This window comes from Apium graveolens, chromosome 5, assembly GCF_009905375.1.
Source record: "Apium graveolens cultivar Ventura chromosome 5, ASM990537v1, whole genome shotgun sequence".
NCBI classification, from domain to species: Eukaryota; Viridiplantae; Streptophyta; class Magnoliopsida; order Apiales; family Apiaceae; genus Apium; species Apium graveolens.
Window position 1 is genome coordinate 187,089,542 of NC_133651.1, and position 21,613 is coordinate 187,111,154.

At 35.3% G+C, this 21,613-nt stretch overlaps 1 protein-coding gene and 1 non-coding gene across 2 annotated transcripts; both read left to right on the forward strand.

The window, feature by feature from the left end:
* The first annotated feature begins 11,969 nt into the window (after positions 1-11,969).
* Positions 11,970-12,076, forward strand: LOC141662492 (small nucleolar RNA R71). The gene has a single exon (XR_012550607.1). It is a non-coding gene; the product is annotated as a small nucleolar RNA R71 (small nucleolar RNA).
* A 6,323-nt stretch (positions 12,077-18,399) lies between these two features.
* On the forward strand, positions 18,400-21,487 carry LOC141724670 (uncharacterized). The gene is made up of 7 exons (XM_074526894.1): positions 18,400-18,698; positions 18,925-19,035; positions 19,313-19,381; positions 19,505-19,636; positions 20,587-20,664; positions 20,768-20,896; positions 21,027-21,487. The coding sequence occupies exons 1-7, from the start codon at positions 18,513-18,515 to the stop codon at positions 21,195-21,197; spliced, it is 876 nt and encodes a 291-aa protein (XP_074382995.1). The 5' UTR covers positions 18,400-18,512; the 3' UTR covers positions 21,198-21,487.
* Positions 21,488-21,613: the final 126 nt, after the last annotated feature.

Here is a 21,613-nt window from a genome sequence, read left to right on the forward strand (position 1 = left end):
ACATGCATGAATATAACTTATATGAATGCAGCGATCCCCATCGTGATGACTAAACCAACCAACACATGACATATCAACAAAATGCAATTAGGCGACTAAAGATCAATCAAATCATGCAAGCTAACATACAACTAGAAACGTGGTGTGTGCGAATGCTTAACAGATATGCTTTGAAACTAGATCAATCACCATAACTTAATTATCCTCAAGGCAATCACAAGCTTATATGAAGAATATATTCTAGACACAAAATGACTTATAACACTACAAGATTATTGGAGTTTATTACGGAATCATGATTTTATTCAACATATAAAACAAATGCTTATTTGATCGTGCAATGAGTTAGATCCATAAAAGACTTATGCAATGGTACCCATTTAGCGAGCGTTAGGTTAGCGGATCTCATACTATAAAAGCCTTAGGTCACTAGGCACAAAGTCCCCTAAGAAATTAATAACTCGAATTCCAAAGAGCTCACTCGTGATCAATTCTGCATTAAACCATTTTTTTTCTTTTCTTTTTTTTTTCTTTTTTTCCTCTTTTTCTTCTTCTTTTTTTTTCACTGAGCAAGTGCGTTTCGCTCCATCTTGCTCAACCCTAGACTACTCGTATACAATATGAGCCGGCTACTAGCCATTTGACGCCTAGCCATAACTAGCAATGAATTCCAATTTTTATCTCCAATTTTTAACTTTTCATGTCTTTTATCATTAAGAGCCTATCATGCATTCTAAGCATAAGCAATAGATTTACCTCAAAAACCATCAAACCATGACAACAATCTAGTCCATAAGCATACTCTAAGACCTAGTGAAATTACAAGTGTTTCTAGCATGCATGCCAACCTAACAAGATTTAACATCACTCTAACGCTATCACTACACTCGTATCAATATCACATATTAATCAATAAAGCAACACAAAGGGATCATGGTATATGCATGAGCTATATGACATGATAATTAAAGCTATAAAATTAAAAAAAAAAACTATATGGCAAAAATATGCAACTACATGACTAAACTATCATGAATATGCAACTACATGACACACACACAAATATGTTCCTTAACTACCACCCCCAAACTTAAAATCTTCACTGTCCCCAGTGAAGGTAATAGAAAGCAACACAGGGTATACATACTCAGATGAATCATCATCATCATCATCACCCTCATAGGGTGGAGTGTCAGGAGGTGGATAAGTAGAATCCTCACCATAACCGAGCCACTGGATGTTAGCTCCAAGGCCTCTAAATGCAGTCCCAAGTGCTTGGGTGAGCTCCTGCGCAAACCAACTCTGCAACTCATACATCGCATCCATGCTCCTAGAAAGCCTCATGTACTGGACATCAGCCAATCCTGAAACATCTCATCCCTGGGCTCTCGAAGAACCTGCCTCTCCCTGAGCCTGACTGGGCCTAGCCATGGTAGCACCAGCTGCTGGAACTCCTCCCGGAAGGCGATACCCCAAACCATGTGACTCAGGCTCTCCACCCGTCCACTCCTGCATCGCATTCAAAGTCGATAAATCAATAGGAGTGGCCGACATCTGCAGATGCTCATAAGACGGCCACTAGACTCCATATGCCTTGTAAAGCTTCTTGATAATAGAGGCATACGGGATAGAGTACTGCGATTTCCCCTAAAAAATTCAAAATCCCTTGCTAGATGAATTCACCAAGGTCTACATAATATTCATCATTAAGAATTCCCCATAACAATCTCGCCCTTTCCACTGTAACCTCATGTGAATGTGAAGAAGGAAGAATATTAGTACATATAAATGCATTTCAAGCACGAGCATACCTGTTCATCGTGACAACAGGGAAAGAACAATAATTGTTGGTTCCCCTTTTAAACTTCCACACTGTGCACGGCTGACAGAGAGTAGCAATAATCAAGTCCGAATCAAAATCATCAGGGGCCTTTGCATTCTAATTCTCCTCATGTGGTTTTCTTTATCGCTGCCCAATAACACGGTGAATTGCCTCAGGCTGATAATCAACAGTAAGCCCACGAATAACAGAAAACCCACTCTTGTCGGCCTTGGCATTCGTATAGAACTCGCAAACACCACTCATCGGTACCGCCTCAGGTGACTCACAGAATGTAATCCATCCCTTCTCAGCAATCATCGGTAGCAACTCACCATCCCTCCCTGATGGCAAGAACCCCCTCTCCTTCATAATCAGCTTGGTCAGAAGCTTGGAGTACTCTTCTTCAGTAGCCCTATCCAACAATCGGGGCCTCACAGCAGTATTCCTCGAAGAATCAGTAGCAGTCGGATTGGTGCTACTGCTACCCACAGTTCGTGATCTCTTTGGGGCCATGAAAACTGAGAATAAGAGTTGGAGAGTTTATGTTTGGTGTGTAGCAGAGATTTTGTAGAGTTGAAAGTGTGTGGGATGTGTATGTAGTGGTTGTATGTATTTATAGGGAAAAATTAGGGTTAAAATTTGATTAGGAGTGGGGATTGTGGCTAAGTATGGGGAGAATTCGTGGGGTAATGGGTGATATGGGTTCTGTAAATTTTGATTTTGTTTTGTTTATTTTTTTATAGGCTAAAAATGATTTTTCAAAAATCAGGGGCGCAGGCGGTCGCCTGGCACCAGCAGGCGGGCGCCTGCTAGCACGCGGCCGCCTGATCTTAGCAAGCGGGCGCCTGCAAGGCTTCTGGAAAAAAAAATTCGGCCAACTTTTTTCGGATTTTTTTTGGGGTTTTGGATAAAGTACTAAATTCTCAGGTGTCCTATGGTCTCATATCTTGGGTTGCCTCCTAAGAAGCGCTTCTTTTACGTCATTAGCTTGACGTAGAGTAATGTGATCAAGTTGACAATAAAACAACACTAACCACTTCACGGTTTGTCGTATCCCCATAATAGTGCTTCAATCTCTGACCATTTACTTTGAATGCTTGGCACAGATCGTTCTCAAAAATCTCCACCGCTCAATGTGGAAACACAGTTTTGACAATAAATGGTTCAAACCACCTTGATTTCAACTTTCCAGGAAAAAGTTGGAGACGAGAATTGAATAGAAGAACTTGTTACCCCGACACGAATGACTTAGGCGATAGCTTCCTGTCATGCCACCTTTTTACCTTTTCCTTGTACATTTTGTTATTTTCGTACGCTTGAAGTCGAAACTCATCAAGTTCATTTAACTGAAGCATTCGCTTCTTCCCATCTGCATCTAGATCAAGGTCTTATTCAATACCCAATAAGCCTTATGCTCAAGCTCCGCAGGTAAATGACATCCCTTACCATAGACAAGTTGAAACGGGGACATCCCAAGTGGAGTCTTGTATGCTGTTCTATAAGCCCAAACAGCTTCATCGAGCTTCAAAGACCAATCTTTCCTTGACGGACAAATGACCTTCTCTAAAATGCGCTTGATCTCTCTATTAGACACTTCAGCTTGACCATTAGTTTGCGGATGATAGGCTGTAGCAATGCGATGATTCACATTGTAGCGTTGCATTATAGAAGTGAACTTACGATTGCAGAAATGTGACCCTTCGTCACTTATGATAACTTATGGCATTCCAAACCTTGTGAATATCTGCTTATGAAGAAAACTCAACACTACCTTTGCATTATTAGTCGGTAGAGCTTTGACTTCTACCCATTTCGAGACATAATCGACTGCCATCAAGATGTACTAATTATTGCAGGACGAGATAAATGGTCCCATGAAATTGATTCCCCAAACATCGAAGACTTCAACTTCAAGCAACACATTTAAAGGCATCTCATCCTTTCTGGTAAGATTCCCAACTCTTTGGCAATGATCATACCTTAAAATGAACTGATGTGCATCCTTAAACAACGTAGGCCAAAAAAAACCTGCTTGAAGAATACGAGTTGTTGTCTTTTCACCACCATAATGTCCACCATAAGCTATGGAATGACAGTCTCGTAATATCCCCTCCGTCTCACAGAATGGGATACATCTCCTGATGATCTGGTCAGCTCCTTTTCTAAACAAATATGGTTCATCCCACATGTACCACTTCACCTGATGCAATAACTTCTTCTTTTGAGCCGCATTCATATTAGGAGGCATTATATTGCTAACAAGATAGTTCAAAATATCTGCGAACCACGGCTCTTCCTCTTGAATTGCGAACAACTGCTCATCCGAAAAAGATTCGTTGATCAATGTATTATCATGTGAAGTAGAATCGGGATTCTCCAATCTAGAGAGATGGCCAGCTACTTGATTTTCCGTACCTTTTCGATCCTTGATCTCTAACTTGAATTCATGTAGTAAGAGAACCCAACGAATAAGTCTAGGCTTTGAATCCTTCTTTGAGACCAGATAGCGGATGGCAGCGTGATCAGTGAACACTGTCACCTTTGTCCCAAGTAGATAAGATCGAAATTTTTCGAAACCAAAAACTATAGCCAAGAGCTCCTTCTTAGTAGTGGTGTAGTTCAGTTGGGCTCCATTTAGCGTCTTACTAGCATAGTAGACCACATGAAAGATATTAGTCTGTCGCTGCCCAAGAACTGCTCCCACTACATAATCACTTACAGCACACATCATCTCAAAAGGTTCTCTCCAATCCGGTGCCGTAATAACTGGTGCGGTGATTAAACTCTTCTTGAGAGTCTCGAATGCTGCCAAGCATTCTTTATCAAATTTGAAAGGCACATCTTTTTCGAGCAAGTTGCACAAGGCTTAGATATCTTAGAGAAGTCCTTGATGAAACGCCGATAAAAACCCGCATGACCAAGAAAGCTACGGATTCCTTTCACAGAAATAGGTGGCGGAAGATTTTTAATAACGCCCACCTTGGCTTTATCCACCTCAAGACCCTTACTAGAGACCTTATACCCAAGAATGATGCCTTGTTGCACCATGAAGTGACACTTTTCCCAATTAAGAACCAGATTGGTCTCAACACACCTTTTGAGCACCAAACAGAGATTATTCAAGCATTCATCATACAAATGTCCAAAGACGGAGAATTCGTCCATGAATACTTCGACATTATTTCCAATCATATCAGAGAAAATGGCCATCATGCATCTCTGAAAAGTGGCAGGTTGTAACGCCCCCAAATCCGGGGTCAGAGGATTTGGTCGTTACTATGAAACCTCAATCAAAAATAATCTGTTAAATTAATAATTAAATGTCAGCGGAAGACATTTATCATCTATGACCCCAAACTAATCCAAGATCTTTTAAGGTTACAGTTCTAGAAACAAGAAATCCAAATTCCACAAATAAAATTTTCACTTTCTTTTAAAACTTTTTTTTTCAACAAATTCCAAACTCAAAGCTAAACCCCTTAGTATAACTTCGAAAAGAAGTATACTAGGCCCAACTATAAAATAACATAATTATAATATAATATAATATAAACAACTTTATACAATCGAACTTACACTAGTCCTCTAACCCTGGACCCACCTTCTAAGAGCTTCTTATTTGCTTCCTCGAATTACGCGGCTAAATAGCGCAAGCTAATCCTCACTGGAGGTTAAATTTAAAAACAGACAAGTATGAGCGGAAAAAATTCTCAACAAGTTCATTGTAACATATATATAGGGTCTTTTTGATATAAAACCGACGTCTGCAATAGAGCAAAACCTTTAAAAATCATAAATTGCTGAATCATAAAATTTTAGTTGAGGAACCCCATAATTGGTTCCGTAATTGTATTCAAAAACATTTTGATATTTTTTTTTAGCGAAATGCTTCAGCAATACTTTGAATCTTGACGAGAATAAGACTCATAAAACAGTGTTTACGGAAATATCGTAAACACCAATAAAAAGAAGCAATGATTATGGATTGAATCATAAACTTTATTCAAAACCGAACTTTTGCTATTAATACTCATTTTGTTGTCATATCAAATTAGATATCAATGCGAACTTTGATGATCACAACATCCCATATTGAAGTCAACATCAATCATCTATACTAATACCACCTTTGATATTTAACAACAAAGTAAGTATCCCCAAAATCAGAAACTGAATCAAATTTGCATTTCATCGTTAATCCAAAACAGAAACAATTGATAAATCATTTATTCCATGAATATTAAAAAATGATGTGATAATTTAGATTCGGATCATTCTCCAACAGACGTACTATCACATGTTGATCAGCCCGTGTGATAGCACTGAGTCATGATTCGTTGAAACATGACCCCAAAACACGAGTACTCAAACAAAAGGCAATATACCTGCCTGTGGCAAAAAATTTGTCATAATATTCCATATAACACTTAGAAATAGCCCTTCGCTGGACCGTCCGTCCCGGTCACTTACACAATTATGATCCAATCTTAAAACTTTTTATTGAAAAAAGGGTCATAATAATTGACACCCAAAATAATTTTATTCCCCCATTTACTTGGGCAGGAAAACCGAAACAATGTCATCTTTCTCAAAATCCAAAACATTTATAAATCCGATAGTTGGATAAGAAAAACACTTGACTATTCTGAACATAGAATAGCAGATAAGTACTTGCATAAACAGAATCATTTATTTCAGCGATATGTAAAACATTTATCTATTCAGAAATGAGAATAGGGAAAGCAATACTTGCATAAGAAGATTTAAAATAAATATAACTTGAATAATAAGTGATGATAGGGATACTTGCCTTTGATTTTTAGTAGTTAGTCACACTCGCAATGACGCATTTATTCTGACATTTTGCCTCAAAACATCACTGTTCTTCTTTTCAACACTTTACTGATATGATGCTCCTGCGATTGCTAGAAGCCAGATATCCAATACCATTCCATTTCATTATTTATCCAACTTCTTATCCTGATCAACTCGAATGATCCGCATCTATAATTAAAACATATAACTTTAATCATCTAAACGATAATTACTCGACGAACTGCGCGTCAACACCCTATTTTCTACCCATACGATACCCCGCACATAATTAAAACAGTCAAACACAAGACTCTTAACTTATATACACACGTAATTCACATAGCACGTAAACACATAACTCACGTATCACATAATTCCTATCACATATAACTCGGTTCGCCAAAAGGTTCAACTAGGTACGTTTAAAACTGAAATCGGGTCAAAAATAAGAATTATCGATAAAAAATCGACTCGAAATGACTTGTAAAACAAGAGACCTTTAGAAACAAAAGAATTTGGGTCTCAAAAGTATTTTTATTGATAGCGGAATATTTTTCTGAGTCTGTACGCGTTCGTTTCGTATTAAACGGACCAACGGTTTATTTTCTACGAATAAAATAAGAAATGAATATAAATAAATCAATTAATAATAATATCAATTGATTCATAAATACCTAAATATAAATTTTAAAAGCTCAAAAATATTTTTTAGGAATTATTTGAATTAATTATAAATAATTGTATTTTATATAACTATTTATAAATAAAATTAAATGATTAAATGAATTAATCAACTAATTAAATCTATAAATAATTAATTAAAATAAATTATAAATAACTAAAACAAATATGGATTTTTGAAAATAATAAAAGAAATATAATTTTTGGAATTTAAAATAATTCAGTTATTATTAAATAATTAACCAACTTATTTTTGGTATTTAAAAAAGGAATTTAGGAATTTTTAAAATAGAATTTTGATTTTAAAAAAATAAAACTCAGAAACAACTTCTGAGTTGCTGCCTTCTTCCCCACCCGATCAAACGGGGCGTGGGATGGTGGTTGAACGGCCGGGACCTGAAGAACAGGTCGCCGGATTCTGGGTTACCCAGAAAACGGTCGGCGCCGTTCGACGGTCCGGCGGGCCTAAACCCCTCCAAAACGCATCAAAACTTTTGCTTTTCTATACCAAAACATTCCCTGAACTTCCAGGAGCGTGATTCAACTATTTTCATCTCCAAACAATCCCGGGAATTTGTTTCCCGGCCAACAACGAACCAAAATCCGGCGAGGTCCCGGTAAATATCGAAAACTCTCATTTCTACACCAAAATTCATGGCCTTGGTACCAAAATGAAGCTTACAATAAGTACAATCTAATCCTGACCTCAAGCACAATAAAAAACATCAGTTTAAGCTGGAAAATCGATTCAAAAATCTCAAAAAACCAAAACTCGGATTAATCAATTTCGAACTAAAACTCAACCAAGTATACAAATCAACCCTCCAAATCATTTTAAAGTTATCTATAGCATCAATATCAATCAACAATCATCATTTTTCAGAATCAAAATTCAGGAACATAAACTAAAAATCAATTTTTCATTATACTTACCCTCAGATCATGAAATTGGTATCAAAAGGAAGGGCTCTTCAAGAGCTTCGTTTCACTTATTCATACATCAAAAACGGATTACTGAGGCTCCTGGAATCATCGATCAAAGATCAAGAACAAAATTTCACCCCCACTTTTGTTCTTGAATTTTTGGTTTTTAATGAAAAAAATAAAATACAATGGGCTATTTATATTACCTGTAAAAATAATATCCTAAAAGCAATTTAGGGTGTTTTTATTCCCATAATTAAAATAATTAAGCCCCAAATGATAATTACGGGGAATAATTTTAAAAACAGTAAAATATAAAATTCGTATTAAAATTCCCCAAAATTGCGAATAATTCAAAAATGCAGAAATACTGGGTATTTAAAATATGAATAATTTTATAAAAATAAAAATATGAATTTTGTGGGTTTTGACGTCCCGGTGGGGTCCCGTGCCGTTTATTTTCGAAAAACAGATACGACTCCTAAATTAACAGAAAGCACCGAAAACCCATAGAATACATTTAAATGCACATAAAACGAGATAAAATGAATACCTCGATAAAGACGCACAGAAATACGAGTCCAGATTGCAGATCGATTCATATAAATGCAGTTTAAACACGTAACGAGTATTCTATTGGGTCATATCGAATCCGAAAATACATTACTTAGCCGCTAAGTAACTATGAAAACGATACCATTTAATATCAGATTTGGATAATTATCAAAATCGGGCTTCTTATAAAACACTTTATACGAAGATAATGTAATAATATCCCGTCTTTCAATAATACGGGTTTTGTTGATTTATCAAAACGATTATCGTACCGAAAATTTTGCGCCGGGACGCGTACGGGTCAAACCGTAATCCGGATTGAAAAAGTCAAAGCACGGAAAATGTTCAGAATATCCAGATTAGGTTAGGAAGGAGTTTTTGAAAAAGTTTTGGGTAGTAAAAACGCAAAAACGAATGAAGTTGGACGATTCCCGGCTTTATAAAATAGTTTTATAAATACTCAAAAAATAATTAATAAATTCATAAATCATTATAAAATCATATAACAATCCAAAATTACCAGAAAAACATCACAATTATCTATACTTTATTCTGCACATATAAAAATTAGTATACTCAAAGAATATCACATATAAACATCCAAAACATCACTCCAATTACCAGATAATTCACCAAAATTCACATAAAAATCACATAAACAATTCCAAATAATCATAATAATAATATTTGAAAATATGGGATATTACACAGGTGCACCACATAAGCCAAAAGAAACTCTGCAAAAAGCAAACATGCCAAATGGACAAGTGAAAGTAGTCTTCTCTTGATCTTCTGGTGCAATGCAAATCTGATTGTATCCCGAATAGCCATCCAGAAGACAATAATACTCATGACCAGCCAACCTGTCAAGCATCTGATCAATAAATGAAAGAGGGAAGTGATCCTTCCTCGTGGCTTTATTCAACTTTCTGTAGTCCATGCATACTCTCCATCCTGTGACTGTTCGAGTGGGGATAAGCTCGTTCTTCTCATTTGCTACCACAGTAATACCTCCTTTCTTAGGTACACATTGAACGAGGCTCACCCAAGAACTATCAGAAATAGAATATATAATTCCTGCATCCAGCCACTTTAAAATTTCTTTCTTCACCACTTCTTTCATGATAGGATTAAGCCTTCATTGTTGCTTAACAGTCGACCTGCTACCTTCCTCTAGAAGAATTTTGTGCATGCGGTACAAAGGGCTGATCCCTTTTATATCTGCTATAGTCCATTCGATGGCCGATTTGAATTCTCTCAAAATACTCAAGAGCTTTTCCTCATCACTACCTGAGAGGTCAGATGCAATAATAACAGGCAAAGTAGATGCATCACCTAAAAAAGCATACCTCAAGTGTTCAGGAAATGGTTTAAGCTCCAAAGTAGGTGCTTCCTCAATAGATGGTTTGAGCTTTCCCTCAATATTCTTGAGATCAGTATTTCCCAGAGATTCAAATGGCATGTCTAGCTTTCATTTCCAAGGAGAAGCATTTAGATATTTGTAGCTGCTCATTGCCTTCGTCATCTTCACTGTCAAAATCCCCCAATAAGACTTTTTCTAAGGCATCAGACTTTAGCACATGATCAAGTTCTGAAATAACTGCAGAATCGACCAAAACCACCTTAAAGCACTCCTCATCTTCCGTAGGGAATTTCATCGCATTGAACACATTGAATGTCACATCTTGATCTTGCACCCTCATAGTGAGTTCACTTTTTTGCACATCTATCAAGGTACGACCTGTAGCCAAGAAAGGTCTTTCCAAGATTATGGGAATCTTCTTATCTTCCTCGAAATCCAGAATGACAAAATCTGCAGGGAATATGAGCTTGTCCACCTTTACTAGCACGTCCTCCACAATGCCTCGTGGGTATGTAATCGAACAATCAGCCAATTGTAGAGACATGTAGGTGGGCTTTGGATCAGGAAAATTTAGCTTTTTGAAGGCACTTGTCAAATAACAACTTGCCAATGGTGCAAGGAATGGTGAAGCTACCTAGATCATTAAGCTTTAAAGGTAACATTTGTCGCAAAATGGCACAGCACTCTTCCGTCAGAGCAACGGTATCAAGATCATCCAGTTTCACCTTCCTCGAAAGAATACCTTTCATGAATTTCGTATAACTAGGCATTTGCTCAAGGGCCTCAGCGAAAGGTATGTTAATGTGAAGTTTCTTGAACACCTCCAGAAACTTACCAAATTGCTTGTCAAGCTTTTGTTTTTACAATCGCTTAGGAAAAGGTGGTGGAGGATAGAGCTATTTCTCCCCTGTATTACCCTCAAGCAGAGTGTGTTCAACAGTAGTCTTCCTTGGTTCCCCCTCTTTCTCCTTTTGCATTCCTTCTTCATCTACAACTTCAACTTCTACATCTTTTTCTTTTTCAGCATCATCAACTTTTCCAGACCTTAAGGTGACAGCTTTGACTTGCTCTTTAGCTTCCTTCCTTCCTGGCACTTCAGTATCGCTGGGAAGTGTGTCGGGTTGACGATTGAGCAAGGCATTGGCTATTTGTCCAATTTGATTTTCCAAGGTCTTGATAGAAACAGCCTGACTTTTGTATAACAGCTTTAACTCCTCAAAATCAGCACTAGAAGGTGGAGCAGCACCTCCTTATTGAGGATATAATTGCCTTTGAACAAATTGCTGAGGTTGTTGGAATCCAGGTGGATTAAACTGTTTACTTACAGCTTGCTGATATGGTTGCTGAACAGCATTCTGATTATTGCTCCAGCTAAAATTGGGATAATTTTTGTTATTGGGATGATAAGTGGCGGGCACAGACTGCTGCGGTCTCTGAAAATTGTTCACATACTGAACATATTTATTAACAAGAGAACATTGATCCATAGCATGAGAGCATGCACAAAGCTCACAGACACTAGCTATTTGATTTACTCCATAGTTGGCTAAAGAATCGACCTTCATAGACAGCGCCTGGAGTTGCGCTGCAATAGCTGTAGCTGCATCAACTTCCAGAATACCTACTTCCTTCCCATGCATCATCCTTTGAGTTGGGTTTTGATACTCGTTCGCAGCCATAGTTTCAGTGAGATTATAGACCTCAGTATAGCTTTTGGCCCACAAGGCGCCTCCAGAAGCTGCATCGAGCATGGGCCGAGATTGGGCCCCCAAACCATTGTAGAAACCAGTGATCACCATCCAGTCAGGCATACCATGATGTGGATACTTTATCAACATCTCCTTGTAGCGCTCCCAAGCTTCGCACATACATTCTCCTTGTTGCTGCACAAACTGAGTAAGAGCACTCCTCATAACTGCAGTTTTGGCCATTGGATAGAACTTCACCAGAAACTTTTGCGCAAGATCTTCCTAAGTAGTGATGGACCCAGCTGGTAAAGAATGTAACCAGTCCTTAGATTTGTCCCTCACAGAGAATGGGAAAAGCCTCAGCTTGATAGCCTCATCAGTAACACCATTATATTTGAAAGTACTACAGATCTCGACAAAATTCGTGATATGCATGTTGGGATCTTCAGTCGTAGCACCTCCGAAAGAAACAGAATTCTGCACCATCTGAATAGTGCCCGGCTTGATTTCAAAAGTATTGTCCTGAATAGCCAGATGAATGATGCTTGACTGAATGTCATCAATTTTAGGCCGAGAAAAGTCCATAAGAGCTGGATCAGCTTGAACTACACGATCACCCATTATTTCAGGTTCTTTCTTTTTACTCTCTTTGTCTGAATCTTCAAAAACTATCTTCTCCGGAAAGTCAAGAGTTGTATCTGTCTCCTCAGCTTTATCCAGATTTCTATTTCGAGTGCGAGAACGTGTTTGCATAAACACTCGCTAGAGTACCTGAAACACAACCGGAAGCAGTAAGTAATAAGTCTTAATCAATGAATCATAATGACCACTGATGGCAAGTACATTAACTAAACAAATTAACACCGAGTCCCCGGCAGCGGCGCCAAAAACTTGTTAGGCACAAAGCATGCGCTAAATAAATCACGCAAGTATACGCGTTCGCAAGTAATATAGAATGATTTCTAGTTCGTTCCCACAGAGACTCTGATTAATTATATTTAATTAATATTTACTCACCAATGTATGATTATTCTTCAATGTCAAGACAATAACAATTAAGATTGATAACTAATAATTACTACGAGAATTAAACACTTGAATTAACAATATTAAACACACATGAGATCCTAACTTCATTACTACTTCATTCAATAGTTATTTTCATTAACCTTCGCATGTAATGGTGATGATATTAATCGAACAAAACGAAACTGATAAACGCCAACTTTCGTTGTACGAATACCATTCTACCAAGCATCCACAATTAAGATAGAAGTTGAATAGGCATCAATTATGTTGAGACCCTATATGTCTACAGAACTTGACAACATAACGATTTAAGCGCAATTTTTTCATGATGATTACACAGGGCAAGTAAAACGGTTAGAGTTACCCACTAATCATGCATACAATACATGAACCTATGCTAGCATGGCAAGTTCTAAATCTCAAGATTCACTGTCGCTTCACAAGAGATTAACAGGCTATCTTACATGTTCGCGACGCACATAAGACGAATAAGCACAACCTATGCTAGATATCATACAATCACCACATATCAAGGTATTAAACAATTAACTAAAAAAATTCATAGTAAATTCGCCAGGATCCCATGATCACGATTAGCCCATAATAGAACTCATCGTCACAATGGGTTCATATGAAAGCATGATAATAACACAACGATATAAACTAATAAAAATACTTAATAAATAATGAAGTACGTTACAAGAGTATTAAGGTTCAAAGCATAAAGAAAACTAGCATCCATAGTTACAACGAATTAAAAGAATCACAAGATAAACGTATGCTTCCTCTTCTTCGTTGTTGCGTGCTAAAACGGTCTTCTCAATCTTCTTTCCTTCGCTCTTGATTATCTCCTCTATGAAGAAAACGACTTCCCATAAGGTTTATATAATAGCCCAAGAGAACCAGCACTAATAGAAGCCCAATTATACTCGAATTAATAAAATTCAGAATCTGAAATTCCGCACACAGGCGGTCGCCTGCATCCTCCACGCGGGCGCCTGCTCCCAACAGACGGGCGCCTGCAACCTTTCTGGAAAATTCCTTATTTTGCTTCTGTTTTTACTGATTTCTTCGCTCATCACCCCTAGACTAATTCCAAGCACTTCCTTAAGCTTTATTCGATGAAAACCATCTATCTAAGCAAGTTATACCCTGAAATGCAAAAATACTAAAAAACGCATTAAACACATAAAATACTTGAGTTCAAGACACCAATTCAAGCCGTTATGAGACGCTCTAAGTTGTATAAAATGTCACTTATCAGACACTAATAACAACTTACTGATACATTTATTTCCTTGTATCAAATATACTCTAAGCCCTATACTAAGTCAAGTATAAAGCCTTCTCTAGCAAACTAATTCACTATTTTTTTGTTATCAGAGTTCAACTAATCAGCAACACGATTACACTTTAAGCAATACAAGTTGAATAAACAGTTACAACTCAAACTATTAACTCAATATAGATATATATGTATATAATAGAGCTCAACTAAAAGATATTCAATGAAGTGTGAAGTTGTATTTTCAGAAAGTTTTGTGTGTATCATGTGATCAGTTGTAAATGAACATACCACTATGTATTTATAAGATATTAATGTTAAAATAATCAAACAACATACAACTGTCTTGAGTCAAACTCCCACATTTGTTTGTTATGATGATTTGAATAATAACAGCTTATAAACTAGGTTTAAACTGAAGATAAGATGATAAAATGTTTAAGACCAGGTCTTCAGTTTAGTTTGAAAATATATAGTGCATAAGCTATTTTTCAGATTATCCAAACCAGATTACAATGGTCTTGAATCCAACTCTTCTGTTGATTCATTTGAATAATTTAAACCCTAACATATACCTATATTGTATGTATATTGAAGGTGGTTAGAGAATAAAAATATTTTTATAAAAGACACCTTCTAAATATACTAACCATGTATCTAAAAGTTTGTTATGGATACGAGTTTTGAAATAAACAAACTCATATTAAGTAGGATAAAGATTTTAATAAAGTATTTAATTGAAAACTGAGTTTTAATATAATAGATAACATATATATCTGTATTAGAGTCCCTACAAGTGAAATCCCATAAAATCTCCTTGAAAAACGGAGTTTAACTTGATCTGCAACAACTTCTAGGCGGAGGTTCGCAGCTTGCTGACAGGCTCTTCCTCCAGACTGATAGCTTAATTGCTTACATGATCTGTTTACATATAATATATATTGATAACATCATTGTTATCAGTGTTACAAATATGTCGATACTATGTCTTGCAAAATAGAATTAGAAACATGCACAATATACTTTCTCTAATATATTTCACTTCCAGTTAAATAGCTTGCTGATATAGTCAAATCAACGTTGTTGTCATCAAAATTAGTAGTGTAACAAACTCAACATTTTGCAAAAATTTAAACTAAAAAATTTATTATGCAAACATGAAAAATATAAATTTTACATTTAAAAGTAGTGTTTTGTACAAATGTATAAACTTTTTTTGGTGAGGATACAAATGTATAAACTTGTATTAATATAACTACTTGAAATAAGTTAGATGAAATTATTAGGAGAAGATGGTCGGATTGTGTCATATTATATTACTATTTTGTTACAAAGTGACCAATATTTTTCAATGAAGAATGTTTGGTGTTTTTCATATAAATTACTAGGGAATCGAAAAATAGTCAAACTAAATCTAACCAAACATACTTGGGGGCCTTTGGTTCGTAAAAGTGAAACATAATGGAATTTGAAAAGGGAAATGACCAAAAAGGAAATAAATGATGCTGAATTATTTTACATGTTTGGTTCCCTATTAAGAAACGGAATGAAAAATTACATTATTATTTTTATATCTTATTTTTATGACATTACCCAATTTAAAAAAATCAAAAAAATTTACATCTATAACAATATAATTTATTTACATGTTAATTTATATTTTTTATGGTTCAAGATAGAAATTACAATTGAAAATGAAAAAAATTTGAGAAAGGGAAAGAAAATACCTAGCAAGAGGTGAGGAATGTAGATCGAGGAAAAATGGATAAACCTAAAACTAAAATAGGGAAAAGAGAATGATTATTTTTATAAAACAAACACCAACAAAGGGAATAGGGTCTCTTGCTTCTGTTTCCCTTTGTTGATTAACATCAACTAATTAACCCTTAAAATCCGCTTAGAGCAATTTTAGGAAAGGGTAATATGTATGCAGATCATGCTCTTACTCCGGAGAGTAGAGAGACCATTTCCGTGAAGAATTTTGGCTCGATGTGCATGAGACAAATCTGAATCCATAGTTATTTTTACATGGGACGTACTTACAAAGACGCCTCTCTGAAATTTAGATACTTTATTTCCCAAAATGACTGATAAGTCGACACGATCATAGAAGATCATCCTTGCAATTTCAATCTAACGAGACATATTAGGGAAAAAAATAGTGAGATCAACAAAAAAATTATCAATATTTGTCTATGAGACCTTCATAGTAATCTTTGTTATAGATGATGATAGGGATAAAGATTTCAAACTTCATATGTTACATCTTCAAAGTATTTTCAATCATAAATATCTTTTACCTAAAAAGTCTCGTTGTTACAAATATTATAAATTTAATTATTTTAAATATTATGTTAAATTTAAATGTATGTCACTCTAAGGCACACTTTTCTTTTACCGGCTAAGTTGAGATGTATTTGTATAAATAAATATGTAAATGTTAAATGATAAATTAATATATGCTATATAAAGTTGGGATGGTTCGTAATGGAAAAGTATTATTATGTACTATACAATTTTTTATGGATAAAATTATAATTGCATAGAATTAACAAAATATATTTAATAATATAATTCTAATAATCTCAAAAATCAACAAATATGAAATAACAGTTAAGCATGTATAATTTTAAATTTTCTTCTTTCCAAGAACAAAAATGACTATCTATACTAGTAATTACTTTTTAATTAAATATAATGATGCCCTTATATTTTTATTTATACGATGGAATTTTTTTTATCGTAGTTAACCCGCAGCCGCTATCCTTTGGGTGCGCACTGGGTAAACACGGGATCACGCAATAGCCTGCATACCACGTGAATCAAGGTAACCCGCATTTAAGCGACAAACTCTGACTCATGAGACATAATCATACATTCTCCTCCCGTGAGATTCGAACTTGTGACCAAGAAAATTTTATAAATTTGTAATATATAATAATAATATGTAATTTATTTCTTTCAAAAAAAAATGTAGGTGAAAAACCAAAATACTCATTATTTAGGAGTGCAAATGCCCAAAATACTAATTGACGAGAGTGTTCGCCCAAAATATTTACGAAACACGTATATGGGAGATGCGTATTTATTTTTTTAAAAATATATATATTAAAGGATACGCATTCCAATAAAGTGTATTTACTTTTTATCTTTTGATGAATACACATTCACATAATGCATATTCCTTTAATGTTTTAGAAGAAATATGTCCGTACAGAATGCATATCTTTGCTTAAAAAAATAAAATTGAATACATATGTTTAGAATTTGGATTTAGGTATTTTGAACGTGACATACCGTCAATCAATATTTTAAACAATTAAAACTGAAAGTATTGCATATTAGGCATTTTTTTATAAAGATTGCTAAATGTTTTTTCTTTCACTTTGTTCCAAAGTCAAAGAAGGAAAAGAAAAGAAAGAAAGATGAGTATTTTTTTTTTATATCTAAATCTTTCCAAAAGTAAGAAGAAGATTTTGGGAATAAATATACAAAAAAATTCTTCTCTTTTTGGTATTTCAATTATACAAGAATTTTTCTTTCAAATTTTTAGAGATTTTTTTTTCTCTTTCTTAAAATTTTTTTGGAAACAAGCTAAATAAATTTAAATGCAACATTTTTTTTCTTTTATTTGGTACAACTATTTCGGGAACACGGTATTAGAGCATTCTCATCTCATTTCCCATCCATCCCCGATCCCATAATTTATGAAATTTATGAAATTTAGCTCAAATATCATGTTACATCCGGTTCCAAATTTTAGGGATAAGCATTTGAGTCCCCGTATTTTACGACTTGTTTTTCATTCCCCAATTTATATTTTATACAAGTTTAAGTGTAGATTTAGAGTAACAAATAATAAAATAATAGTTAATGGTTAAAATTATGAAAAGAGGGGGGAGAAAGAATTAATAAAATAAAATATAGAGATAGGGATGGGGATGGGGATGGGGATTGAGATATAAAAAAAAATATGAGCAAATTTTTAGGAACTCACTGGTATGTTTTCGGGGATGGGATGCTAGTGTGAATGAATGCTCCTGTTCTATGAGATTGCTGAACGTGGACGACATTCAAATTTGATTTAATATTTTATTATAAAATGCCACGTAACCTCCCTCTATTGGCTAGACATGTTGGTCCACTTCCACGTAATCTTCAATAAGCCAATGAGAAGCAGAACAACACGTACAAATCAGTCAACAATTTGACGACGCCGTTTCCTACACTAATCATAACAAACTAGGGGAACTAACCGAACATACAAAACTCGAGTACTCAACAGAGTGAATACTACTACCAAAATCTCAAAAAAAGAACCCATTGATTGAAGCTTGAAAAATAGGAAGAATGAATACATTAATTATTTTATATATAATGTTTGTATGTACATGGGTACCTTGTTATTGCAAGAAACCAGATGGGGTAGCAAGAAAAGAAGACATTCCATATATAAAATGTGGGGTTTGTCAAAAACTTGCATATCATTTGTATCATCAAGTTCAGACTAAACAACAACAGATCTCTCCTAAAAAGGTCGTCTTTTTTTTAGCAACTGGGTCAGCTGTTTTGATTTGTTTTAGAGGATTGATTAGTGTGTTTGAAGCCAATTTGACCAAATTTGAGTTTATATATTAGTATGTGTTTGATATGTTTATTGGGTTTTGTGCATTTTGATGTTCTGTTTGATTGTTTATTGGGTTTGATATGTTATTGAGTTTTTGAGTATTGGCTAATCTTGGGGGTTTGAATGTTTGATCAGATCTCCGAGTATGAAATTATAGAGATATCAGAAAATGTTTGTAACTTGAAGAAGCAACAAGCTGATTGGATTCTCAAAATTGATATTGTTGAAGAAGGAGATAGATTGGAGGTAAGAATGCTGTCTTTGGCTTCTAATGTGTAAAGGTACTTGTGAATTGTGATCATTGGTTAGATATTATTAAATGTGAATGAGCGAGAATATTTTTTATTTGAGAACCAAGTAGCAACCATTGTAAATGAAAGCTGTAATGGTGTAACTAGACGAGAGATTTTCTGTATCTTGTAGAGACAAATGTCACAAATCTTTTCTGCGTTTATTGTGCTCAATTTTATACACTTATTAGGTAACTGTACTCAAGTCTTACCTAAAAAGTTTCTTGTTTCAGCTTGTTGAATATGACTCTGAAGGACAGTGCAATTCAGAATGCAAAACAATTGAGCGGGCTTGTCAAGAGGTGATGTTCCTGATGACATTGATATGTATTATTGCTGCAATATCACTGTAGTTTAGTGCTTGAAATTTACTGGAATTCTGCTTTTTACTAGATTACCTACTTATTTTTCTTGGCTAAATGCAGGTCATGGGGTATTATGATACAGATGTTGCAGAATTTTTGTACAAGAAAAAACCTCAGATTAGTCAATTGGTTGATTATCTCTGTAAAGACCTCAGTGAAGCATGCAGTACCAAGCCACCGCCAGTTCCTAAGGTAAAAAGCACTGTATCATTTGCATCTTGAATGATATCCACGCTTCAAGCATAACCATTAGTATTATCATTGGAGCTTTGCAATTTTCATTCTCTGTATTTGTCTATAATTACGGACCGTCTTTTCTCAGTATCACTGTGTCTAGGTCTAGGTGTAGCATTTGTGTTGGGAAGAAAGATGTCTAGATGTTAAGAAGCACCCCAATATTTAGCAAAAAGAAAAAAAGAAGCACCATAATTGAGAGAAAAATTAAAGCTCGGTACAAGATCACATGGTAAGTGGAAATTAACATGAGTTTTGAGGGATATGCTTCGCATTTGGGAGATGCTGATCTCCCCAAAATAGTCAAAAAGATTCCTCTTACAATTCCCACATGAAGGTCCAATGTGGTATTTTGGGCCAATATTTTGACTCCTGGTATTTATTGCTAAACTCTCTCAAATTATGATAATTTTTTCCAAGACTCCAGGCTGGAAAATATTGCCAGTTCCCACTCTTCCATATCATATGATTTCCAAACATCATTTCCCTATAATGGATGCAAGATGAGTGCGCATGCTTTAACTATGCTATCTTTTATCAGAAAGTGTTGCTAGGAACATAAAATGACGTTAAATGAAAGAAAAATGTATTGAATGGGAAGATCTTGCCTAGTCTTGTAGTCCTGTGCTGCATATCCTTTGTTTTCTAATTTTTACTATGTATCAAGTGAAACATCACATGCAATTTCTAGGAACTTTTTACGTGTAAATTTGCTGAAGTAGCAATAAAATGCTCCAAAACAAAATGTTGTGTTTCGTCGAGTTTATATTTCATCATGTAAATTAATCAACTATGGCATTTCATTCGCTGAGCTGCCTGGAGTGTTCAACTAAATTCAAATGTCTTTTTCATTTACACATACTAATCTTACAGTATTGGTATCATAATATATGATTTTTTTTAATCAGGGAAGGACTCCTGGTGAAGCATTTATTCCGAAATCGGTGAAAGAGGCAGAAATGGAGAAGCTGATGAAATCCATGGAGGTATGCATACATATCCAGTATCTAAAAAAAGCTGAAGTATTTGTTCCCTTTTAACTTCTTAATAATTCTGGCTTCCGGGGTCTCATCTCTCACTATGATCTAGGGTATGCCTGGTGCACCTGGCATGAAAATGTATTCGAAGGAAGATCTGATGAACAACATGGAGAATCTCGGAAATGAAGATGCAGATGATGAAGAAGATGATGATGAGTCTGACTTCCCTTCGAACTTGGTAAGAGAAGGGTAACCATATTAGAGATCAGTTTGCTTGTGGATGAAGGATGGGTGTAACAACTAACTGGGCAGGGGAATGCACAGTATTTACTGTGAAACAGCGCTGATATTTTTAAAATCTCTTGCAGGGAAAAGTTTTGAGGCAAAAAGAAGCTAAAAAGGATGACTGGAAACAGAAGATTACAAAAGGAATCCAAGACACAAGTGAAGTACTACGAAACCATGCAAACAAAGTCTCTCACCGAGTACGACAGTGGTGGAGAGGAAAGAAAGCAACTTCTAGCAAAGCTGAACTTTAGAGCATGACTCAACTTGGAAAGAAAGCAACTTCTAGCAAAGCTGAACTTTAGAGCCATGACTCAACTTTGCCAAAACATACAAGCCATTGGGCATTTAGTTTCTCACATGTACAATTTTATTTTTGATAATAGGAAACAGAGATTTGCATAGCCACTTTCAGAAACAGATTTCAATTTTAAATGTTCAGAATCGAAAGTCTGAAGCATTAATATTAAAGAAAAGAATTTGTTTGATTGTACGTTGTACCGCATGATGAGATATTGAGATTAGGTCACTGTGTTTCATTGTTTTTGTTAAGTTGGCGATATAGTAAGGGAAGCTAAAGTCAACTTCGTAACTGATTATGAAATATAATAACTGCAATCATAAATAAATAGTTGAATTACAACTCTTGGACTAATAGAAAGGAATACTC

What these genes read in the sequence shown, in the direction of transcription:
- LOC141724670 (XM_074526894.1), top strand. Translation starts at nt 18,513, where the DNA reads ATGAATACATTAATTATTTTATATATAATGTTTGTATGTACATGGGTA. An exon ending in AGCCACCGCCAGTTCCTAAG is followed by an intron (nt 19,637 to 20,586) that starts GTAAAAAGCACT and finishes TTTTTTAATCAG; the next exon opens with GGAAGGACTCCTGGTGAAGC. An exon ending in AGCTGATGAAATCCATGGAG is followed by an intron (nt 20,665 to 20,767) that starts GTATGCATACAT and finishes ACTATGATCTAG; the next exon opens with GGTATGCCTGGTGCACCTGG.